Source organism: Paroedura picta, chromosome 9, assembly GCF_049243985.1.
Source record: "Paroedura picta isolate Pp20150507F chromosome 9, Ppicta_v3.0, whole genome shotgun sequence".
NCBI lineage: Eukaryota > Metazoa > Chordata > Lepidosauria > Squamata > Gekkonidae > Paroedura > Paroedura picta.
Window position 1 is genome coordinate 10,820,792 of NC_135377.1, and position 25,443 is coordinate 10,846,234.

Sequence of the window (25,443 nt, forward strand, 5' to 3'; positions counted from 1 at the left end):
ACCTCCCCCCCCCCAATCATTTACCAGAAGTTCAATTTAGGGATGTAAGGGATGTACTCAGTGTCCTGCTCCAATAATCCACAGGCTCCAATAATGCAGCAGTCTTTCCAACTCACTTAGAGCAGTGGTCCCCAACCTTTTTATCACCGGGGACCACTCAATGCCGGGGACCACTCAACGCCTTTTACTGAGGCCCGGTGGGGGGGGGGGTAGTTTACTCCTCTACTCTCAACTACTGCCCTAACGCTCTCTGATCGCTATGGTAATGTTTAAACTTCCCTTCAAAATAAGATACAGGCATGCCACAACAATGAAGTGTGTTGTAAAGGGCTGGGGAGGGATGAAGTAAAGGGCCGGGGGGGGGGGGGGAGAAGGCGTCCTTCGGGGCCCACCTCCAATTAGTCGAAGGACCACATGTGGTCCACGGCCCACAGGTTGGGGATCGCTAACTTAGAGTGTGCATTGTGTCAGTGTGATCTCATGGGTGGGTATCAATGGTACCATTGATGTGGAAGTTGGATATCCATAGGCCGCTACACAAGGACCACAGGGGACAGCTAATACGAATATGGCAAGTTAGAGGAATTGTAAAAGATGGACAGGTGTTCCCAAGGGCAAGTATACAGGGGACGGTATTCCCTCCCCTTGCCTAACACGCTGGCTTCCAGAGATCCCAGCTCTGTCCGATATCTGTAAAGCTGCCAATTTCGGGTTGGGAAAATTCTTGGAAATTTGGGAGGGTGGAATCTGGGGAGAGAAGAAAGAGGTGATGCAAGAGATTGGACCCTCCAAGGCTGCCCTTTTGTTCAGAACTAGGGCTGTCAATGTCCAGGGGGAACAAATAAAAACCCAACCCGGAGAACAGGTGAGAACCACAAAGGTTAGGGATAAAACCAACAATAGAAAAATACAAAGAAATCTAACGAGTGTCTGACTATTACAGGGTATTGGAACACATACCTGCTGTGGGATTCCATGGTCATGGCCCCCTCGCTCTCTGTCCGACACAATACTTCCCCCCCCAACTCCCCTCTTGCCTCTCCCACCTACCTCTTCTTCCTGGTTCCTCCCCCCTTCCTCCCTCTCAAAAATACCCCCCACTCACATCCCTACCCCTCCCCTCCTCTCACAGCTGGAATTCTGCAGCCCTCCCTACATCCCAGGCCTGCCCTGCTCTGCAGAGGGCAGGACTGGTCGGGGAAGCAGAGCACTGAGGCAGCAGAGCTCCAAGGCCCAGGGAGCTCTAAGGCCCAGGTTTTGGAGCTCTGCTAGTGGCAGCTGCAATGTCTCCCCACTTTCCAGGCCTGCTCTGCCCTCCACAGAGCAGGGCAGGCTGGGCAGCGGGGCACCACCACAGCAGAGCTCAGCTCAGCTCTGAGCCTCGCAGTTCTGCCGCTGCAGCTGCCATTTACCGGTGCATTCCCTAAGGTGGGACAATTAACGTCATATCCGTTATCATTTCCTTTTTAGGGAACGCACTAGTAGATGTGTTCCACAGCAACAATTTATTGGCAGAGCTCAAAAATGTTTTAAAACCATAAAATGACATCATATCTATTGGGCACACACAAAACAAGTCAATTTGCACATCACAAATGGCAACAAGTTCAAACCTAACGCAATTCGGTCATACTGATCTTCATCAGAGGTTAGTATATAGATACACAGTTATTTATATTTTTCTATTTACAACAGTGGGAACCTGTGGGTAACTAAAGTAATAAGAAATCAGTGCTGCTGTTATTCTTGTGATACTGGTCCAATTTCATTGCTTGTTGGACATCTCACACCATTCGATTGCACTGTTGTACGCATTTGCTGGCAGGAGCTCATGGGAATTGTAGTCCATGAACATCTGGAGGACCACAGGTTGACTACCCCTGCCAAGTCTTAGCATCTTTGCTCATCACCTGGATATAAAGCTGCAGCCACTGACAACCAGGCAGACTGAATTTTGTGTGTGTGATTGGGTGGGGAGGTTTCTCTGCCTCATGGAGAAAGCACATGGTTATGTTTGTGTGCAGGCTGCATCCTTAGTGCAATTAAGAAGGAAATAAGCTCTGGAATTCAATTGCTTCAAATTAAACATGCATAGGATCACGATACAGCTGCAAGCACACATGAAACTGCATGTCAGAGTCAAATGGTCCACCTAGCACCCTTCTGTCTTCAGTGACTGGGGCAGCCGTTCAAGTCTTGGGACTGAGGTCTTTTGAAGCCCTCTTGCTAGAGATCTTTTTGACTACACTGTCACAGAGTCATCCAGGGATGTTCTGCTAACGGTGCAGGAGCTCAAAACTCTCACCAAGTGTCTTTTTACCTTTTATGTAACCTTAAAGCTATGCACATAAATTCTGCCAGCTTTGTTACTAGCACAACATTTCTCTCTGGCTGTAAAGATAAGCTCAAAAACAAACGGAGAGGGATCAAAGAGATCTTGCTATGCTGAAGAACAGTGGATTGCGTGTTTTGCTTTGCCTCACCTGAAGCCAGCAGAAGAGGACTGATTTGGGGGAAAATAAATATCCATGCATAGCTTATTTGTACTCCTGCTTTTTGTTTGGGTCACCCTGGAGCAGAATTCAGGTTGTTTTTTTTATTTTGCGCAGTGGAGAGACTTACCTGGTGTATCCATGTGTCATAATTGCAAGTGTCATGTTGGTAGGTTCAGTGAATATAGATGCAGCAGTTCTTCAAAACAGCTCTCTTTATCTGTTCCACTATATATTTCTGGTAAGGGCTAGGAGGAGGAGCATGTCTCATGGCTTAAGTGCCACTCAGCACTTAACACTCACTCAGGGCGGCTGTCCCGCTCCTGAGTGCCTCCTCCTCCAATCGGCTTGCCTGTCTGAACAGCAGCCAGGCAATTGCCTTCTGTTCCCCACTCCTGATCATTCCCTTCTCCTTCCCTCTGAGGCTTGTAGGCTGCACATCCCTGTCGTGTGAGAGCTGCCCCTACCGGTGAGGGGGTTCACGGCCTGCAGCCTTTCTAGATCCTGAGGGGAGGAGGAGGCTGTCTGCAGAGTTCTTCCGCTCCACCCCCCTAATATAGCGCCTGTTGTATTCCTGAATGCAACGGGCTTGGCCCCTGGTTAGTAATAACAGCTCACAACTCCAACAATAAGAAACAAGGGATAAAACCTGAACTTCTATGCACTTCAGATAGCCCACCAAGAGCCCTGATGGTCCTTAACAGAGCCCACGGATTGGTTCATGATTTCCAGCAATTTTTGTCATCATTAATTGGTTAGTTACTCAAGCCCAGTTTGCAATGGGCTTTCTTGCTAGTAAAGCTGAATAAGTAGGTTTAACACCAGTCCAGGCCCACTAAAAGCACTGTGTGTTAGTATCAGTGTTAATATTAGTATTTTAAAACCGCCTCTCTCCCTTAGGGCTCGAAGCAGTTTGCAACATTTTTAAAGGTACATAACTACATACTTTATTAATTACATAATCATTAAAAAAAATCACTAAAATAAAATATACCTCACTTTTTTCCCCAAAGGGGACCCAAAACAGCTTACATTATTCTCTTCTCAATTTTATCTTCACAGCAACCCTGTGAGATAGGTTAAGCTGAGTGCATGTGTGAGACGCTCAAGGTCACCCACCCACCAAGCAGCTATGGCACAGCGGGGGCGCAAAATGGCTTCTCCCAGATTCAAGTTTGACACTCCACCGACTGCCCCCATATTACCTAGGTGAGACATAAATCTGAACATAAGTAGGCAGATGCTATAATTCACTCATGGGGCAAAGACAACAGTGTCCAAGACAAACTTTAGGAAGCAAAGTCACTTTCCTTAGAAAGAAACATATGGAATCTGATCGCTACAGTCTAAGCTAGAATAGTAAGTGCCTGCCACCTGCAGGCTGACAAGTGTAGACTATTTAAAAGCTCATAGAAACAGAGAGCAGGTACTTTTATAATCTAGGGTCGCAAGACTCCTCCCCAAGTGGAGGCAGAAGTGCTCCTGCAGTCAGATCCTGCCCCCCAGGCACCAATCAACTGGCCAGCAGGGGGACTATTGTTTATTGTATGGCATTTGTAGTATATCCAGGGAGATGCCAGGATTGTCAGGCAGCCAAGCAAGGGGCATTCAGAGGTGGTTTGCCATTGCCTGCCTCTGTATCATGATCTTTTTGTTCCTTGAAAGCGTTCCATCCAAATCCTTGGAGATCTCCTATTCAAATACTATCCAGAGTCAAAGCGGCTTAGCTTTTGGCACCTGATAGGATCAGGCTTACCTGGGCTACCCAGGACAAGGCTAGCAGGGGGATTTAACAGTAGTAAGTAAGGATGGCTGATTGAGTTCAAATAAGATAAAAAGCCCCCAAATCAATGCTGATTTGGATAGTTTTGGACTTATCAGAGCTGAATAAAAAATCCAATCAGTTTAAAATAGCCGAATCACAGAAGCCCAAATAGATTTGGGCTTGATTCAGCCGATTCCATTACACAAAGACCAGTGACAGCTGACAATTGTGACTCCCTCACTGAGTCATGAGTCATGAGTCACGAGTCAATCTCTCTCACGTTGGGTCTGCTTGTTTTCACCCTTCACCTTTTCCTTCAATTGTTTTGCCAGTGCCAGCTCCTCTTAGGACCAAAGTACGGCAGCCTCAATTTAGTATTAGTAATAATAATACAATTTGAGTCCAATGAAGATTTAATCTTTATTTAAATTTTATTCAAATTTAATAAATCTTTGTTGGTCTTAAAAGGTGCTAAAAAGGTAACGGTAAAGGTATCCCTTGTGCAAGCACAGAGTCATGTCTGACCCTTGGGGTGACGCCCTCTAGCGTTTTCATGGCAGACTCAATACGGGGTGGTTTGCCAGTGCCTTCCCCAGTCATTACCGTTTACCACCCAGAAAGCTGGGTGCTCATTTTACCGACCTCGGAAGGATGGAAGGCTGAGTCAACCTTGAGCTGCCTGTTAGGATCGAACTCCCAGCCTCATGGGCAGAGCTTCAGACTGCATGTCTGCTGCCTTACCACTCTGCGCCACAAGAGGCTCTATTAAAAGGTGCTACTGGACTCAAATTTTGTTGTTCAACTTCAGACCAACACGGCTACCCACATGACTGATAATACTGGTTCCTTATGAACAAGGTAGAGCACAGAGAATGGCGTGGAAGGACAGAGGGGGGGGGCAGGGCGCCGCACCCTAAAAACCCCTTTCTCCGCCTGCCCAACAACGCCCTTAAAACTCTGCGCCATTCTTAATGGTTCTTACGTCACAGACTAAACAAGCCGCCCTCCGCAGAGCATCACGGGACTTGTAGTTTGCACGCAGCGCAACAGACGAGGCGGCGTAACTTTTGAGTGTTAAGCTCCCTTTTTTAAAACACTTCTGCCCTACACTCCGCAGCCCAAGCCGAGCCACTTTCCCCCCTAACCGAAACTCTCCTTTTTCTCGCCCGTTCCCATTTCTCTCTTCCCCGATACCCCAGGACAGGAAGTGACGTCTGCAGAGGGGGCGGGGCCGCCGGGGGCCCTGACACGGAAGCGGCGCGTGAGGGGAGAGGGGAGGCGAGCGAAGTCCGGCTCCTGGGCTGTCGCGGCCGTTGCGTCGCGCTGGTCCGCGCGGCGACTGTGGGCGGGGCCGAGGCTGCGAGGCGCGCGAGGAGGGGGCCCACCAACCGCCGCGCCGCCTCCCCCTCCCCGGCTGCCCCCCGTCCGGGGTCCCTGCCATGAATGTGGACGTGGAGTTTCATATTCGCCACAACTACCCTTGGGCCCGCCTCCCCGCCAGCGTCAAACAGGTACTGACTGACCCTTCCCGGCACCTGTAAACAAGACGGCTCCCCACCCGCCAATCCAGCCATCCAGCTGCTGAGGCGGGTGGTGACCCCTCTGGCATGCCGTAGTCCGGTTTCCTTCTTTGGCCCCCAAGGGCAGTTAATGGTCCTCTTTCAGGGGGAGCTTCTGGCTCCTGCCTCCCGCCCCACGTGGAGAGCGCGTTGCTCTAACTTGACTAATTGTTTCCCCCCACCTGTCTCTTCTGATCTACACTGGTGCTGCTCCCCGGGCCAGCCAACCAGGTGGGCTGATGGAGAGGTGGAGAAGTAGCCTTGTGAGAGCAAGAAAAAAAGGAGGAAAAAAAAAGAAGAGTTGGGTTTTATACCCTGCCTTTCACTACCTGAAGGAGTCTTAAAGCGGCTCACAATTGCCTTCGCTTCCTCTCCCCGCAACAGGCACCCTCTGTGAGGTAGATGGGACTGAGAGCTCTGAGAGAACTGCTCTGCAAGAATAGCTCTAACAGGACTGTGACTAGCCCAGGATCACCCATCTGGCTGCATGTAGAAGAGGAATCAATCCCGGCTTGCCAGATTAGAAGCTGTCCGCTCTAAACCAAACTGGCTCTGGGAAGTAGGAGCAACTTAGAGACTTTGCAAGTATCTTAGTGTTAGGTTAGACTCTCAAGCTTATTTATGCCTTGGAATTCTTGTTAAAAAAATAAATGTATTTGTATACCACCCTATCCCTCTTAGCTCAGGGTGGTTAACATTTTAAAACAAAACATGATAAATAATAAAGATACCTTTGATAAAAACTGCTTCCTATTATTTGTATCCCTATTTATTTATTATTTGGTTTCTAGAGTGCACCCCCCCCTTCAAGGATCGCTGCCTTGTTGTGGCAAGGGGGCTTGCGTAGTTCAGTGAAGCTATGAGCTATACCGTGCAGGGCCACCCAAGACGGACAGGTCATAGCTGAGAGCTCTGACAAAAGGTGATCCACTGGAGAAGGAAATGGCAAACCACTCCAGTATCTTTGCCATGAAAACTCTATGGACAGTTCCAATAGGCATAACGATATGACGCTGGAAGATGAGCCCCTCAGGTCGGAAGGTGTCCAATATGCTACTGGGGATGAGCAGACGGCTAGTACGAGTAGCGCCAGAATGAATGAAGCGACTGGGCCAAAGCCGAAAGGACGCTCAGTTGTGGAAGTAACTGGTGGCGAAAAGACAGTCCGATGCTGTAAAGATTTTTATTCCATAGGAACCTGGAACGTCAGATCCATGAATCAAGGTAAGCTGGACGTGGTCAAACAAGAAATGACAAGACTGAACATCGACATTTTAGGAATCAGTGAACTAAAATGGACAGGAATGGGTGAATTTAATTCAGATGACCATCAGGTATACTACTGTGGACAAGAATCTCGCAGAAGAAATGGAGTAGCCTTCATAATCAATAAGAGAGTAGGAAAAGCAGTCTTGGGATACAATCCCCAAAATGACAGAATGATCTCAGTTCGAATCCAAGGCAAACCATTCAACATCACAGTGATCCAGGTCTATGCCCCAACCACTGCTGCTGAAGAGGATGAAGTTGATCAGTTCTATGAAGCCCTACAACACCTTCTAGAAGCAACGCCAAAAAATGATGTGCTTATCATCATGGGGGATTGGAATGCTAAAGTAGGAAGCCAAAAGATAACCGGGATAACAGGCATGTTTGGCCTTGGAGTACAAAATGGAGCAGGGCACAGGCTGGTAGAATTTTGTCAAGAGAATACAATGGTCATAGCAAACACTCTTTTCCAACAACCCAAGAGACGACTCTACACATGGACATCACCAGACGGTCAACACAGAAATCAGATTGATTATGTGCTCTGCAGCCAAAGATGGAAAAGTTCTATCCAGTCAATAAAAACAAGACCAGGAGCTGATTGTGGTTCAGATCATGAGCTTCTTGTTGCAAAATTTAGGCTTAAATTGAAGAAAGTAGGGAAAAGCACTAGGCCACTCAGGTATGAACTAAATCATATCCCCGACGAATACACAGTAGAGGTGACAAATAGATTTAAGGAATTAGATCTGATAGACAGAGTGCCTGAAGAACTATGGACGGAGGTTCGCAACATTGTACAAGAGGTAGCAACTAAAACCATCCCAAAGAAAAAGAAATGCAAGAAATCAAATTGGCTATCTGAGGAAGCTTTACAAATAGCTAAGGAGAGAAGGGAAGTGAAAGGCAAGGGAGAAAGAGAAAGATACACCCAATTGAATGCAGAATTCCAGAGAAAAGCTAGAAGAGATAAGAATGCCTTCTTAAATGAACAGTGCAAACAAATAGAAGAAAACAATAGAATGGGGAGGACCAGAGATCTTTTCAAGAAAATTGGAGATATGAAGAGAACGTTTCATGCAAAGTTGGGTATGATAAGGGACCAAAATGGTAGGGACCTCACAGAAGCAGAAGAGATTAAACAAAGGTGGCAAAATTATACAGAACAACTATACAAGAGCGAGCTTAACATCCCTGATGACCACAGTGGGGTAGTTACTGACCTGGAGCCAGACATCCTGGAATGTGAAGTCAAATGGGCCTTAGGAAGTCTGAGCAACAATAAAGCTAGTGGTGGTGACAGCATTCCAGTTGAACTATTCAAAATCTTAAAAGACGATGCAGTAAAAGTGCTACACTCAATATGCCAGCAAATTTGGAAAACTCAACAATGGCCACAGGATTGGAAAAGGTCAGTTTACATTCCAATCCCAAAGAAGGGCAATGCCAAAGAATGTTCAAACTACCGCACCATTGCACTAATTTCTCATGCTAGCAAAGTTATGCTCAAAATCCTACAAGCTAGGCTCCAGCAATATGTGGACCGAGAACTTCCAGAAGTACAGGCAGGATTTCGAAGAGGCAGAGGAACTAGAGATCAAATTGCCAACATACGCTGGATCATGGAGAAAGCTAGGGAATACCAGAAGAATGTCTACTTCTGCTTCATTGACTATGCTAAAGCCTTTGATTGTGTGGAGCACAACAAATTGTGGCAAGTTCTTAAAGAGATGGGAATACCAGAGCATCTTATTTGTCTCTTGAGAAATTTATATGCAGGTCAAGAAGCAACAGTGAGAACTGAACATGGAATCACTGACTGGTTCAAAATTGAGAAAGGAGTTCGGCAAGGCTGTATACTGTCGCCTTGCCTATTTAACTTGTATGCAGAGCACATCATGAGAAATGCGGGATTAGAGGAGTCACAAATTGGGATCAAGATTGCAGGGAGAAATATCAACAACCTCAGATATGCAGATGATACCACTCTAATGGCAGAAAGTGAAGAGGAACTAAAGAGCCTGTTGATGCGGGTGAAGGAGGAGAGTGCAAAAGTTGGCTTGAAACTCAACATCAAGAAAACAAAGATCATGGCATCCGGCCCTCTCAATTCATGGCAAATAGATGGGGAAGAAATGGAGATAGTGAGAGATTTTATTTTCCTCGGCTCCAAGATCACTGCAGATGGGGACTGCAGCAAAGAAATTAAAAGACGCTTGCTCCTGGGGAGGAAAGCTATGGCAAATCTAGACAGCATCCTAAAAAGCAGAGACATCACCCTGCCAACAAAAGTGCGTTTAGTCAAGGCTATGGTATTCCCAGTTGCAATGTATGGCTGCGAAAGTTGGACCATAAGGAAGGCCGAGCGTCAAAGAGTTGAGGCTTTTGAACTCTGGTGCTGGAGAAGACTCTTGCGAGTCCCTTGGACTGCAAGGCGAACAAACTGGTCAGTCCTAGAGGAGATCAACCCTGACTGCTCTTTAGAAGGCCAGATCCTGAAGATGAAACTCAAATACTTTGGCCACCTCATGAGAAGGAAGGACTCCCTGGAGAAGAGCCTAATGCTGGGAGCGATCGAGGGCAAAAGAAGAAGGGGACGACAGAGAATGAGGTGGCTGGATGGAGTCACTGAAGCAGTAGGTGCAAACTTAAATGGACTCCGGGGAATGGTAGAGGACAGGAAGGCCTGGAGGATCATTGTCCATGGGGTCGCAATGGGTCGGACACGACTTCGCACATAACAACAACAAGAGTGCACCCTCCCTGCGAGGGATTGTTCAGAGTTTGGAAGAGTTCTTGTCAGTGGATGTTTTGAGTAGGGAGGCCAGTATCTCATGGTGTTATTGCCTATTGGCCTCTAGGGTGCTACAAGACTCAAATCTAACTGTTTTATTGCAGACCCACACAGCTACCCTTTGAAATGGGTTTTGGTGGTGTTATCCTAGTAAAAGCATTTGGGGAATAGAGCCCATGATTATAAGGTGGATCCTTTGGATGGGGAGAGTAGTTTCTGACCTCCGGCTGTTGACACCTCACCTCTCATGATTTTGCTAAGGGCCCCCTGTCTCCCAAACAGTAATTCAGAGGCTGCCTCGGCTGCTGCAAGGAGAAGTTGAGGAAGTTTTCTATTACTGATGGAAATCCTTTCTGTCGGTGGAAAATTCAGGCAGATTCAATCTAGTGATGTGTAGTTTTGGAGTAGGTAGATATCTTTTATGATATTTGTTTGCTATGAAACTTGTTGGTTCTGGTCTACTTTTCTCCTCACTGGGAAAGCCTACAGGTAGCCACAAAGTTATAACTTAGACAAAAAAAATCCAGCTGAGGTGCCTGATTGGGTCCTGGATTCACCAACTCATACAGAGCCACCAACTCATGGGGAAAGACTCACACTTCTGGTGATGTTCAGCTCAAATACCTGTAACAGCACAGAAGGAAACGCTCAACCAGAGCTAATTCAGCTCAAACTTCCCTTCTCTTTTTGGGTAACATTAGGCCGATCACTTTCCCATACCTAAAGGTGATGTTATAACAGAGGAGAGGCAAACTGAGTGTGCCACACTGAGCTCAGAGGAAAAGTACGATATAAAAATGTGCTACATATGAATTACCTGTGGATGCCAAGTTAGGCAGAACGATTGGATACATAGGACAAAATTCATTTAACCCACAAAAACATGTGTTAGAATAAAAAGGTCATCAGTCTGTAAAGTTAGATGACTCCTGTTTATTTTGGAGGACCTGGAGTTAAAACTCCTATTACTGAAGTGTCTCTTTTGCACCAACCACACTGATTGTACGGTCCGAAAAGCTCTTCCCCACTTTTCCACTTAAGATCCTTTTAACTGCAGTTACTGGGGTATGCTCCATATTGACCAGTGTCCCATTCTCCCTTTCATGATCCTTTCTTCCCCTTCCTAGAGCAACTTGCAGGGTGTATGGGATCCATAATTCCCAGATCCCACTGGGATTCATGGGGCCAAGAGACATTGATTTATGGAAGTATAGTCTGAATCAGTAAGAGTGTGCTACCAGGAACATTGAATCTACCTAGATCTGACTTCACAAGTAAGGAAAGTACATTTGCCTCAGGATCCTATCCTTGCTGGAGTTTTTCCTTCCCACACAGATGATGCATAGCTCCTAAGGGGGTGTGTCCTACTGTTTGAAAGTCATTGTGAGTAGTAAGTTTCCTAAAGATATGTTTCTTTAGGATATAAATAAAGAAATTCAATAATTGTGTAACTATACTAGGTTAAATAGGAATTTATGTGTGAAATACATATTATTTTGCCAGCATCCCCACAATGGTGCCCATGAAATTTTGTTCATTTTCCACACACCCATCATATGTGTATTAAAAACAAGATGATTTTGCAGCAGATAGCACAGAGTTGGTGTAAATATGAAAGATCTTGTTGCAGTGGGTCTTCAGAGTTGGGTCTGCAGTGAAGGTCATAAAGCATGTAGCATTAATGCTAGGTATAAGCTTTTGTGCTTATATACGATAAGAAAGCAACCGTGTCTAATCAGGAAATAGCATCTTTGCTGGTCATGAGTGCTGCAGTGACGTAAACAAAAGATTATAAGAACACTATAGTAGTTGGAGAACGGCTAGATAGACAGCTTAATTATCCATAGATCCAAGAAGGCACTGTTTCTATCAATGTAAACCAAACTGGATTAATTAACCATTTAATCTTGAGTGGACATGCAGCTTAATCAAACTCTTCTGTTAAGAGTTATCGTTTAGCTCCATTTGCAGCAAGTCTTGCATCATGTTTTTAGCCCATTAGCCTTTGTAATAACGAAGCCTTTGTAATAACGAAGGTTGCAGTCCTAAACACTTGAATTTAGTTTGAAACGAAGGCCATAAAGATAAGTGACATCTCCTTCCACGCCAGAGGGTCCAGTGTCCAGGAGCAGGAAGCTAATCCGTGTTTTTAACTCTCTAGTAGCATGAGTTGTTTGCAGTTTTCTGCAATTTAACTAGTGCGTTTTGTCTCATAGGGTCTTGGAAACTCACAGCGAGACTATGAAAAGCAGGTTGTACTCTATAGCATCCGCAATCAACTCCGATACCGGAATAACTTAGGTGAGTAGAGAAATTAAAAATTGAGTCCAAGAGACATTTTTTGAAAATGAACAGTAATTGCCTTAAGAAATGCATGGGCTGTCTTAAAGAGAGTCTCCAAAATGACCTCGCTTTTGTGAACAACTAAGAGGAAGAGGAACAGGGAACCTTTGACCGCTACTGGACTGTATTTCAGTATTGCACCCAGAATGTGCATGTGATGCTTTCATTCATATGCTGCCTTGTAACCTCAGTAGGCCCATATATTTAAAAATAATTACAGTGGAAAATTAGATTTAGAAGTAGTAAGCCTCGGGATACCTGTGTTAGGAAGCAGCACCAGGGAAAGGCGCCTTTGTGACTTTTTTGTTGGCCTCCAGGGACAAATAGCTGGCCTCTGTAAAACAAGATGCTGGATGGGGAAGGCTCTGTAGAAGGTCCTGGGTTCAATTCCCAGCATCTACCGTTGAATGGACTAGGTAGAAGGTGACATGGAAGGCCCTTGCCTGAGATCCTGGAGACCCACTGACAACCTTGAGTAGACAGCACTTAACTTGGTGGACTGATCCAGTATGAGGCAGCTTCATCGGTTTATGGAAATAGGTAGACCTGATCCAGCAGGGCTCCTCTTCTGCTCTCATATTCTTTTCAGTTAAGGTCTATTAATTTAGGATTGGCGGTATGTGGAAATAAAAATTTGAATGAAAACATTGAGACTCTGGTTACATGTATGTCTCTTCCCCTTTCTTTGCCTTGTGCAGATACATGGAGACTGCTCCATATCCCACCCTCTGCAAATGGACTTTGTTTGCATTGGGACCTTGCCAAGCCTCAGCCAGCTTCCCACAAAAATCGAAACATTTGCAGCAAATGACGGCCCAACATGCTAACAGGTCTCTTCTTTTCCAGTTAAGCACGTCAAGAAAGATGAACGCAGGTACTATGAGGAACTGTTAAAATACAGTAGAGATCATCTCATGTTATACCCCTACCACTTGTCTGATATCATGGTGAAAGGCCTGAGGATAACTCCCTTTTCATACTACACAGGAATAATGGAGGTGAGTTTGGAGAGAGAAAAAATGCTTAAACTGGGCGCATTGTGTCTTGTGAGCAATTCATGCCACTGCGGTGGAACATAATGCCTGCCAGCTGGAGTCACATGTCTGCAATTGTTAGCTCTTTGCCAAGCCGCTGCCGGTAATAAGCTGCAAGAAAGACAGTCTCCCTGCAGCTGCACAGACAGTTGCAGTTCGGGCTCACAGCCAAATTATCCTTCAAATATAACTGACGGAAGTGGCCAAAAGTACTCGAGTTTCCCCCGGTGGCATAGCCCTAGACTACATCATCCTATGGATGCAGATAGTCCCCAGTACTTCTCAAACTGGTGTTTTGCTATTGAGTTCCGTTACTTAGAATAAGTAATCTGTGCTTTCCCTGACCTGCGTAACCTAGGCTGGCCTGATCTTGCCAGATCTCGGATGCTAAGCAGGCTCTGGCCCTCCTTAGTACATGGATGGGAGACCCTTGCGCAGAGCAGGAAACACAACTTCTTAAAGTCGGGTTTATCTTATTGTTAATAGATAGATGTGCTCCTGACTCTTAAGTTCTCCATTTGGCTGAGGGAATATTAATTCATCGCAAAAAACATTTAGAGATTCAATCAGGGAAAAGCCTTTGAGGGACCAGATGTCAGGTACAAAAATAGTTCTGCGTTTGTACTGACGTTAAAAAAAGTCATTGTGTGCTTATGAAATAAGGCGTGCAGTGATCGGAGAGGGTAAGGGCTGTGGTTCTGCGGCAGAGCATAACATTTGGTACGCAGAATGTCCAAGTGAAGCCAGCTTTATTAGGAAAGGCCTTTGTCAGAGGCCCTGGATAACCACTGACAGTCAAAGCAGGTAGTGGTGATCATTTTTCTGACATGTTCTGAGCCCACTGAAAAGTGCGATGGGCAGCCTATAAATCAGACTTACATATAAATTAATGGACCGATAGACTGACACGGTATAAAATACATCCAAGACTCTATATTTACCAGCATAACTTTTCCCTCTTTCTTTATAAAGGACATAATGAACAGTGAAAAAAGCTATGATTCGTTGCCCAATTTCACTGCTGCAGACTGTAAGTGCGTGATTGGTTAATTTTTTTCCTACATATCTATTGTAAAAAACAGGCTTCATAGTTTAAAAGTACAGTTGTATGATAGTTTTGAAGTTGCTATACTTGTTAGTGAGGCTTTTGAAATAGGGTTAAATGCATGGTGTTTAAAAGCAAGTGAGAGGGAAACATAAGTAGTTCTTCCATTATTACCAAGTCCTGAAAATTTATGCTGAATTGGATAGGTGTGTCTTGTTTGTAGCTTGTAATACAACTGGTAAATGTTTACAAGTGAATGTTGTATAACGAGGAATTGAACGCCACCTATTTTGATAGGTGGCATTTCTAGTGGACTTGGGGAAAGGTTCCTGTTTGGCCATAAAAGCAAAAGATGGAAACAGTGCATTATATTCCTGTGTTGTAGAATAGTTTTATAAGTCTAATTTTGTGGGTTTTTTCAGGCCTAAGACTTCTTGGCATAGGAAGAAATCAATACATTGATCTAATGAACCAGTGTCGATCATCAAAAGTATGTGTTTGATTGTGTTTCCTCTACCTTTCTCCATCTGTTCTAAAGTTGACAAAGTAGCAGTGTATAACTTTAAAAAAATAGTATGATAGGTAAAACTGGAGATTTTAATGCAAATAGTTTGATGCTTGCTGGTTCAGCAGAGATTCAGCCAGACTGGATGGCTTCTTTCAGAAGTCCATAATACAAGGAACAATCTGCCCCGAAACAACCCAGGTAAGATGTATGGCCAGCCTTTCTTTAAAAAAGGTGCATTCACCTGCTGTTACTTATTAGGCTTTGATAAGAATTTAGCTTTTATGAGATTGACCGTGTGGGATAGTTCTCTTTGACTTGAATGCAGATGGCCGATGATGAAGTGTTGGCTTGCCACTGGGTATGGCTGGTCACCTATAGCCTCCTGCCAAGTGGTGAGGGGCATCTTTCCTGTCTTCTGATTCTGATCACACCCAGTAGCATCCTCCTGGGCACATTAAGTGACCACCTTCCCCGGAGATTTTCATGCATGCTGTGGCACTCATAGAAATTCACTGAAGTTGCTTTGTATTCACTCACTGCATCATTACTGCATGGAGTTGATGCATAAAGTTCTCTAACCTCCAGGCTGGGCTGCTGTAGGATATTCTTTATGAGACTGCCCTTGAAGGTTCAGCTGGGTCAAAATGGCAAGCTGCTTGTTCATTCATTAATAAAGAGTAGTTTCCCCCGTAATACATTGCTCTTAAAGCAGTTTTGTGGGCTCCCTGTTGGCTTTCACATCCAGTCCTGGCCACTGCTTCATACTGTTCATGGCCTGGAATGAGCTCTCGCCAGAGACCTGTAGGATTCTATCCGTGATGGCCTTTAGAACAGCATTTTCTGGCAGGGGCTCATGGGAATCGTAGTCCATGAACATCTGGAGGACCACAGGTTGACTACCCCTGCTTTAGAAGGTCCATGAATACTTTATTTAAATGGAAAGAACGTTTGTGACATTTTATCTTGTTTCACTAAATGAATCTAATGCTTTTTTAACTCTCCTGTTTCTGTGACTTGGTGGGTTTTATGTGAGGCATTTTTTTAAAAGTCTGGTTTAAGCCACCTTTAGCTCCTAAGAAGAAAACTGGGTGATAAATTTTTAATTAAATGATTACACCCAGTTTTCACATTGTTACGGTATCTGGCAGAAGAAACAGGCTCATTGGAATGTTGGGTGCAAGACATTTAGGAATTTATAGCTCAAAGCCACCTCTTTTCATTGTGTCGGGAGACTTGCAGGGTGTCAGCACAGCTGTGGACTGTCGCTGTGACAAACTGCTGGCATCCCAGTTTATATTTGGAGCCAAGTAATCAGTAATGACTGGGGAAGGGAATGGCAAACCACCCTGTATTGAGTCCCAATGATCAGACATGACTCGGTGCTTGCACAGGGGATACCTTTACCTAATCAGTCATCGTATCCTGGCTCTGGAGTGCCTTGCATGACATGCCTTCAGGTTTCAGAAGTACAACGTTCAGATACCTGTAATAATTTCTGGTCACTTTCTTTTGTGAAACGGAAGCATATTGCAAAAAATAATATTTTAGGTTATTTTAAACAGGTGACTTCTGCAAAATACACTGGAGGAATTTCTAACAAATGTTTTCCAGAAGTCATTTGGGGGCAATAATAAAACTTGGGAGCCATCTTCTTTTATTGTGACCCAGTGTTGTTGGGGTTTCCCCCCCCCCCCTGAGTTTAGGTGTCCCAGTTATCTCCATTCTGGAATATCAATTAGTTGCTTATTATAGGATAATGAATTGGTTGCTTCCCTGTAGTTTTTGACATGTGCTATTTCAAATGGATTGTACCACTCCAGAAATTTTTCAGAAGGAAGTCCGCTCGTGATCTGCTGCCCATGAAGCCAGTGGAAATTGCAATAGAGGCTTGGTGGGTGGTACAAGCTGGCTACATAACTGAGGACGACATAAAGGTATTTTGTCTTTTCCAGATTTATTTAAACCTGAACCTTGAATGCATGCTCTGCTTAAGTTTACAGGAACATTATTGTAGCAGATGCAGTTTGACACAGCGGCTTTAGGGTTACGGCCACGTTTCCTGGTTTGGATTCCGTTGCTGTATGGATTGGCTGTAACATTAGCTGTTGCAGCCAAAAATAGAGTCTCAAAATGCTGTTGAATGACCAAGCTATTTGTTAGTGCAAATGGGAATCTCTTTTGAATGTACAGTTTCTTTTCAGTTGTGGATATGTCCATGACTCAGTGGTGGAGCATCCACTTGGCATGCAGAAGGTCCCAAGTTAAGTCCCTAGCAGCACCTCCAGTTAAAAAGATCTAGCAGTAGATGATGTGGAAGACCTCTTGCCTCCTGGAGAGCCACTGCCAGTCTAAATAGACAGTCCTGACTCTGATTCAGCATAGGGCAGCTTCATTGTTGTCTCCTGTAAATTTGTGTGATACTGTTAAAACCATCAAGGCTACTAGCCACATGGGAAGGCCCCTAATCTAATTAAATGTTGTATGAAGAAGTGATTTGTTTCTGGTGCAGTCCTAATAGCACATTCATGGGATGTGAGCCCCACTGAATAAAATGGGGCTTTGTGTCTAGCACTGTGTCTTCGTTCTGAACCTATAGCCAATCCAATCCATTGGGTAGCCCTGAGTCATAGAGCTGTGAGTGTGTTTGTGTGTTGGGAGGGAGGGGATCTTTTGGCAGTGAAACTCAGTTTTAATATTTATTTCCTGCTAGCCTGGCTGAGTAATAGTCCCTCAAAGTGGGCTTAAAAGGAGAGTCTGTAATTTAAAGAACAATTTAAAGAACATATACAAGTATGATTTATTATCAACACTTTGCTTCCTAGATTTGCACTACCTCTGAGAAATCCGCTATTGATAAAATCATTGACTCAGGCCCTCAGCTTGCTGGATCCCTGGACTACAACATAGTTCACAGTGAGTTTTTGTTTCCTACTGGGTGGGCCAGGCTCATGCAAATGTAGTGGAACTTGTGTTTGTGGGTTCTCTTTGTCCTGTCGCTCCCCTCCTGCTCCTAACAGCACAACCTCTGTTTCAAAAGCAGTGTCTCATGCCCTCTGTGTGCTTGTATGCGTGTATGAGTGAGACTGAGAGAGAAAGAAGAAGAGTTGGTTCTTATATGCCACTTTTCTCTACTCGAAGGAGTCCCAAAGGGGCTTACGGTCACCTTCCCTTTCCTCTCCCCACAACAGACACCCTGTGAGGTGGGTGAGGCTGAGAGAGCCCGGATATTACTGCTCGGTCAGAACAGCTTTATCAGTGCTGTGGCGAGCCCAGGGTCACCCAGCTGGCTGCATGTGTGGGAGAGAGCCTTGCCACTTGGCTGTCTTTGCTCAGACATGGAGAGAAGCAGCAGAGCAGCCAGGTGAAGTCACATAACAGTGGGAGAGGATTCCTTATTAGCACAGGGGAGTTAACAACTTGAGTTTCTCCCCTTTCTGTCTTATGTCCACCCTGAATGCGGACCTCCTGCTCCGTGCATAATGGGCCCCAGGGGTGCAAACAGGAGGGAGATCTTCAAGTGATATAATATCAAATCAACCATTAGAGGAAGCAAAATAGAACGGGGGCGGGGGGAGCCCTGCAGCAACAGGAACTCTCAAGCAAGGAAAATGAGAACGTGGGAAAGCCCTCTGCATCTCATCAGGCAATATGGTGTGATGTGAAGAGGAGTGATCATAGCGTTCGTACAATGACTTGATTGTCCTTTTTTGCAGGCTTATATAATAAAGGTTTTATTTACCTTGATGTACCCATATCGGATGACAGTTGTATAGCAGGTGAGTAAGAATTGAAGTGATTTCTGCATCCTTTTGACCACAAAGAGCAGCTTCTTCCATTCTCCTATGGCAGGCATAGGATGTGAGCGCTCTCCTAGCTAAGCTGTACAATAAAATAATGTAAAACCTGTTGGTTGTTAGTTCTGTATAGTTTTTATGAAGTTTTTATTCTGTTTTTAATTGTGCACTATGATAAAAAAATCAACAAATTTTACATCATTTTATTGTACAGCTCAACTTTCGAGTTCCTACCTGTTAAGGTTGTGCTGTGTTCCTTTTTTGGTTTTGGTTTTGACTCTCCCAGTTGCCCTTTTGAAAAAACCTCATGCCACGGTACCATCCTGCGATTAGGAAACCTAATATTATCATAGAGAATAGCTTACACACCTGTTGTCCTCTGTTTCTTGAAGCAGTTTGAAGTTGCCATCCAGTCCCCAAAGAATATGAGGGTTCTGTCTCCAAACTCTTCTTTGGCAGCCCCTCAAGGAGGCATTGGTCCCATTTATACACTTTATGACCGTGACTCGATTATGTCTGAACTGGCATCTTGTAACAAGATATTAAATTGCACATTTAACCCCTCTTTGCCTCCTCCTTCTTACTTGCTGTTGGACAAAATATACAAGTTTTATTTCTCAGAGATTTCCAAGCTCCAGAATGGAATGATACCAAAATGTAACCAAACAACGAGACTGGTCTGTCTAACTTTTGTGTGTGTGTGTTTGATAGAGGGAGAGACAAAGCATGGAAATCTCTCCCAAAAACTACTAATAAAATCTTCTAAGGACAGGAAATGCCTATAAAGCATGTCAGGCATTCAGGGGAACTGGGGATAACATAAGTCCTGGCAAAGCTGAGGCTGTGTGTTGGATGAGTTGGAGCAATGGGTGACAAGGGCAGGAGGCTGAGTCAGACAGGCCTTTTCATCACATTTTAATCTGATATGCTCTATGGGTGGACATGGAGTTCTTGAATCCTCCTTTTTGTTATTGGTTGATTCACTTGACCTAAGGTCTCAAGTCCGGCTAGACTCAATTATTTTTTTCTTCAGTGGAATGAGGATTTCATCCATTGTGCAGTGATTTGTACTAAATGACCCTTGAAGTCTCTTCCGGCTACATGTTTCTATGTTTATTATTGTTGTTTTGTTTTTGTATCTTAGATGCATCTAGCTATTTTTGTATCAGTAATTCAAAGGGGTTTGAGCCCCTTTTATACTTAATACTAACAATGTCCTTGGATCACATCTTTAAACATAGTTCTTCTTTCCAGTGCCCCCACTCGAAGGTTTCGTTATGAATAGGGTGCAGGGTGATTATTTCGAGACCCTGCTCTACAAGATATTTGTTTCAATAGATGAGCATACAAACGTGGCAGAGGTAAGTCACTTTTTGGAAGGTAAAAAGCCAAGGGATGCTTTGGGGGCAACAGTGGGAAGGCTTCTGGAGTTACAGCCCTGCCGGTGAACCTCCTGGGATTTGGCCACTGTGTGACACAGAGTGTTGGACAGGCTGGGCCATTGGCCTGATTCGGCATGGCTTCTCTTATGATGGTTCCCCTTTGACCCTACCCTCAAAAGTCTATGTCGTGAGGATGCTGGGGTTTTCATGGACAAAAGCCAAGTGGGATGGGAACTACAGGGTAGCTTTAAAATTTAAAAGTCCTACCTATAGGGTAGCTTTAAAATTCAGTGTGGCTTATAGAATTACTAGAACAGAGTTTGAGTTCAGTGGCACCGTTAGGACCAACAATGTTTTATTCTGGATGTAAGCTTTTACCCAGAATGAAACTTTGTTGGTCTTAAAGATGTCACTGGTCTCAAACTTTGTTCCGCTGCTTCAGACCAACATGGTTACCCTCCTAAATCTTACTGTATGAGTTTCAAATATGTAGGATAATGTATAAAGAACAAATACAGCTTATCTCAGGGGGGGGTTTAATCGGAAACTATTTGAAATGAAACTCTTAAATTAGTCTTATGACTTCCTTTGATTTCCCCCCCTCTTGTCCTCACTTGTTGTTTCATTGGGCTGTTTAGTTTGTGTATGAGCAGACTGCATTAAACTAGTCCAGGAAGCCAATAATTTAGCCAAGCCGAACTTTTTTTCCTCAGTTGAATGACCAAAGAGAGCATTGCATTAAAAACTTTATGTGCTTGTGCTTTCAGCTTGCAAATGTCTTGGAGATAGACTTGTCGTTGGTCAAGGTAAGCCATCATCCAATCTCATTTCTCAAAAGAAAAAATTGCCTTTCATTTTTTGTTTTAATTCATGAGATTAAATTGCAAAATGCTGATCACCCAAATGTCTGTCTCTTTAGAATGCGGTTTCCATGTACTGTCGGTTAGGGTTTGCCCATAAAAAGGGCCAAGTGATAAATCTGGATAACCTTCATTCATCATGGCGGAACGTTCCCTCTATAAACAGACTGAAGTAAGTATTGTGCCAGACAACGAGGAATGATGAGTGGTAGTTTTTTTGTTTTGTGAATTGCCTTCCTTCAGTACTTCCAAGGGCCAGGTGTCAAAAGCAAGTTTAAATCCCTGGGCTCATGCGGTCCACCCCTTCTCCCCTTGTGCTATGATTGTAGGCTAGTTAGGAAGTCTTCAGTTCAGCTCCTAAACCAGGAATTTTTAAACGACAGCTTTGCAAGCAAGTTGCCGAGGAAGAGGGGCTAGGTGAGCCTAAGAATTTTAGTTCATTTGCCTTACTGTGATAAGAAAGGCTGCCTTGAATATTTTTACATTGTAATTTCCTGTCACATTTTATCAGAATCAAGAGCCTTAAAATAGCAAGTTTGCCATTAATCAGCAGCCATATTGATGTTCAGGGCTTGTGGACCACCTTTCTCCCAAAAGAACTCGAGTTGTGTTAGGGCTGCCAGTTCTCGATTGGGAAATACCTGAAGATTTGGGGGTGGAACCTGAGGAGGGCGGGATTTTGGAAGGGAAGGGTTTAATACCACAGAGTCCACCTTCCAAAGCAGCCAATTTCTCCTGATAAACTGGCAATCAATGGCAATTTTATGGAACGTCTAGTCATCACCTGGAGGTTGGCAACCTGGTTATTGTATTTAAAACCACCACATGGCCACCTCCCACAGAATAGTCACCTTTGCTGGTGATCTGCATGGATGGTAGGATGCCCAGTGTATCACTGGGCCCTAGGATCATGTAGTCAATGCTGGCCACAGTTTGCACCAGGAATCTGCAAACTCAGAAGACCTGTGGAGGGTAAGGGAAGCATCCCTTCCTCCTGCCCCTCCCTGTCTGGGTCTTGTTGCACAGGATTGATGAAGAACTTGTATAGCTTCCCAAAGTCAACTGCATTATGCACACTATATTTTTGCCTTCAACCTTGTGGTTCACGTCAGGTAAATTTTCACCTTCTCCAGCATGCTAGGTAAGAAGGCCACCTTCCTTCTAACAGACCTGGCATTGGATGAAGGTCATAGTGAAGGAATGAAACCTTGGTATCTTGGGATGGGATGAGGTTAAACAAACAGCAAACACAGGCGGAATGGGTGTGGGGAAGGGGCAGGAAAAGAAAGCCTAGGTGCCAGGTCTTAAAGATATCCTCCTCTGCTACACATCCCATGGCCTCCAAGATGACAAGCCATATTTATTCATTACATTGATTCCCTGCCCTTGAGACAGTGCATGTATTCCCAGTGATATAGCCCCATCGATTCAGACCCTTCTTCCCATTGTTAGAAATACTTTGGATCCACAGAAGATGCTGTTGTCGTGGGACAGTGCAGAAAGCAGGAGTCCAGTACAGGAGGGTGGGTCATCTGCTACAGACACAGACACAAACAGTCAAGATGACCAAGGTGAGCTACACTTCCTAGTTTCATGAAACACTGTTCATTACTGTGCATTCCTTTTTCTGCATCCATGATACATCCATTTCAAAGGGCAGCTGTGTTGGTCTGCAGTAGAACTGTTAGATCGGAGCCCAGTGGCTCCTTAGAGACCAACAAGAGTTTCAGGGTGGAGGCTTTTGAGGGTCAAAGCACTCTTTGTCAGAATCAAGATGTACTCGGTGGCCATAGTTTAATTGAACCACGATTTTCTGGAAACATCCACCCCCTCCCCTTTTATCTGTACCACTGTCACAGCTGATGATGGTTATATGCATGATGGTGTTTGATTACTTTTAGTTCTTCCGTCTAGCAGTAATTTTGAATTATTGATTTAATTTGCGATTTTTACATATTGCATGTATTTTATTGGAGTTTCATTGTAAGCTGCCTTGAGTTCCCATAAGGTGGAAAGGAGGCTGATACACCTTAAAAATAAATAATAGTGCTTCGGATTTGTTCTGTCACAAAACATAGTTACGCTGATTTTTGAAAGAATGAATTGGTAGGTTTGATGTGTAGAAAGGGACTATCTTGCTTTGGCTGCACACAGAAGCAACAAGAATTGTACAGAGGGTTCTGAGAGAGCACAGCTAATCTGTACCACAGTAAGGTAAAGGTAAAGGTATCCCCTGTGCAAGCACCGAGTCATGTCTGACCCTTGGGGTGACGCCCTCTAGCGTTTTCATGGCAGACTCAATACGGGGTGGTTTGCCAGTGCCTTCCCCAGTCATGACCGTTTACCCCCCAGCAGCAAGCTGGGTACTCATTTTACCGACCTCGGAAGGATGGAAGGCTGAGTCAACCTTGAGCCGGCTGCTGGGATCGAACTCCCAACCTCATGAGCAAAGCTTTCAGGCTGCTGCCTTACCACTCTGCGCCACAAGAGGCTCTTCTGTACCACAGTAGTGTCACTCAAAAGCTCATATCCATGTTGTGTAATTTAACCAAAATTGATTGTGGCCATTCTTTGTCTGCTGTCTGGTATCTGGCTTTTAAGTCCCTTATGACATCAGAGCAACTGAGCCTGTAGCTGCCAAGGGGATTGACACTCAAGGTGTTCCTCAGTCTCTGTCATGTCACCAGTGTGTGAGGTGGGAAGCTTACCTGCCTGTGGCCAAAAACTGACTGCTTTGGGAATTCACTTGCTAGAGTACTGCAGTCCTCCTGTGATGTTAGAGTAGGTCAGCCAATGGGGTTAGGGCAGGCAAAAAAAAAAAGTAGAAGAAAATGGGTGATTTGGTTATGATAGAAGCCTATTGTACTATTGGGCCCTTAAAGGTAAAGGTATCCCCTGTGCAAGCACCGGGTCATGTCATGTCTGACCCTTGAGGTGACGCCCTCTAGCGTTTTCATGGCAGACTCAATACAGGGTGGTTTGCCAGTGCCTTCCCCAGTCATTACCGTTTACCACCCAGCAAACTGGGCACTCATTTTACCAACCTCGGAATGCTAGATGCCAAATAAAATAATTTAAAATTGCCTCATTGTTTTTTGCTTTATTAGCAGATACAGCCAGCGTGAGCAGCTTAAGCCTGTCTAGTGGGCACACCAAGCGCATAGCCTTCCTGTTTGATTCAACTCTCACTGCCTTTCTAATGATGGGGAATCTTTCACCGGTATGTATCAGAATACTAAAATTTTTATAAATGCCCCGTAGGTTTTTACTCTAAAAATTTAGTCCTTTAAAAAAAAAATCAGCCATTTTTCCAGTCAGTTCTTTGGAAAGTTTATTTTGGACTTCTTGGTTAAAGTTGCTTGTGTGTTGGTTTTTACTTGTAGAATTTGAAAAGCCATGCAGTGACCATGTTTGAAGTTGGAAAGTTGTCAGATGAATCACTGGACAGTTTTCTCATAGAACTTGAAAAGGTAAGCATCGGTTGCATACTGTGGAGGTCCCAGTGGTCAACTTGCGCTGTGGCTCAGTGGAAGAGCCTCTGCTTGACATGCAGGACGTCCCAGGTTCAATCCCCAGCATCTGCAGTTAAAAAGACCAGGCAGGAAGTGATGGGAAAGGCCACCTCCTGAGATCCTGGAGGGCCCTTGCCAATCTGAATAGAAAGCCATGACCATGATGGATTGATGGTCTCACTCAGTATAAGGCAGCTTCCTCTGTTGCTGTAACAGCTGCATTCTCTGTGGAGTTCTTTTCTGCACAGCCTGGCTCTTTCATGGGAACTCTTCGTGAGAAAGTTGGTGCTGCCTACTTCATCCCCATTTATCAAAGACATGCTTTGCTTTTGAAGGACAGTTCTGCTTCAAGCGTAATTCCTTTGGTGGGTTCCAAATGGCAGCTGCATGGATGCTGTGCATCCTAACCCCTTCTTCCCAGGCCTGATGTTTTTATTTTCCTAAGAGCCCATTGGGGGAGGAGCCAAGTGCTGTTCACCCTGTTATTGAAAACTTTGCCCTTATGAGACCTCTGGGATATCCCATTAAACTGCTGAATATCTTGGTTGCAAATTGGCAAAGGGGTTCTCAGAATTCTAGCTGTAGATAAGGTTACCCCATAGACCCGTGGCAGGGGACTTTGAGCAGGTATTTGACCATTCCTTGTTATGCTATGTTGTCACTATGATGGACTGTGTTGTTGTTTATGGAAGAACATATTAATCCAACTGATTGTTCAAACTACAGAACAATTAAATAGGAAGCTCATGTTGTTAACGTTGACTGGTCAGGTTGTCAAATTATATTTGCCTTCTTCCAAGCAGGCCTTTGACTTGACACTGTCTGAAACTTAGCATGAGGTATCTGTCTGGAGGTTTTCACATAACTGAGTTATCTGCAATTGACATTTCCTTTAAACTTGTCTGTCTCTTTAGAACGGAAAAGCTGTGATGACTGAAGTACTAGAAATATAATAGCCTGTATTTGACATTGGAATGTCTTGTTTTTTAGGGGATCAAAGCAGCTGCATGTTCATAATGGCCCGCTGGGAAATCTTGTACAGTAATTCAGTTTTCTGTATGAAGTATTTGCATAAACAGTTTAAGA

General features: G+C 44.5%; 1 protein-coding gene across 2 annotated transcripts in view; it reads left to right on the forward strand.

The window, feature by feature from the left end:
• Positions 1-5,489: 5,489 nt before the first annotated feature.
• Positions 5,490-25,443, forward strand: part of FAM91A1 (family with sequence similarity 91 member A1) — a 36,453-nt gene continuing 16,499 nt past the window's right edge. The window contains exons 1-14 of one of the 2 annotated variants that reach the window (XM_077351553.1): positions 5,490-5,768; positions 12,096-12,180; positions 13,069-13,220; positions 14,229-14,286; positions 14,724-14,791; positions 16,630-16,743; positions 17,632-17,722; positions 18,523-18,585; positions 19,858-19,964; positions 20,753-20,791; positions 20,905-21,017; positions 22,298-22,416; positions 23,953-24,065; positions 24,229-24,315. In XM_077351553.1, the coding sequence (XP_077207668.1) occupies positions 5,697-5,768; positions 12,096-12,180; positions 13,069-13,220; positions 14,229-14,286; positions 14,724-14,791; positions 16,630-16,743; positions 17,632-17,722; positions 18,523-18,585; positions 19,858-19,964; positions 20,753-20,791; positions 20,905-21,017; positions 22,298-22,416; positions 23,953-24,065; positions 24,229-24,315 (1,281 nt within the window). In that variant the 5' untranslated portion in view covers positions 5,490-5,696. The remainder of the gene's footprint in view (positions 5,769-12,095; positions 12,181-13,068; positions 13,221-14,228; positions 14,287-14,723; positions 14,792-16,629; positions 16,744-17,631; positions 17,723-18,522; positions 18,586-19,857; positions 19,965-20,752; positions 20,792-20,904; positions 21,018-22,297; positions 22,417-23,952; positions 24,066-24,228; positions 24,316-25,443) is intronic. The other variant, XM_077351554.1, reaches the window with a different exon arrangement.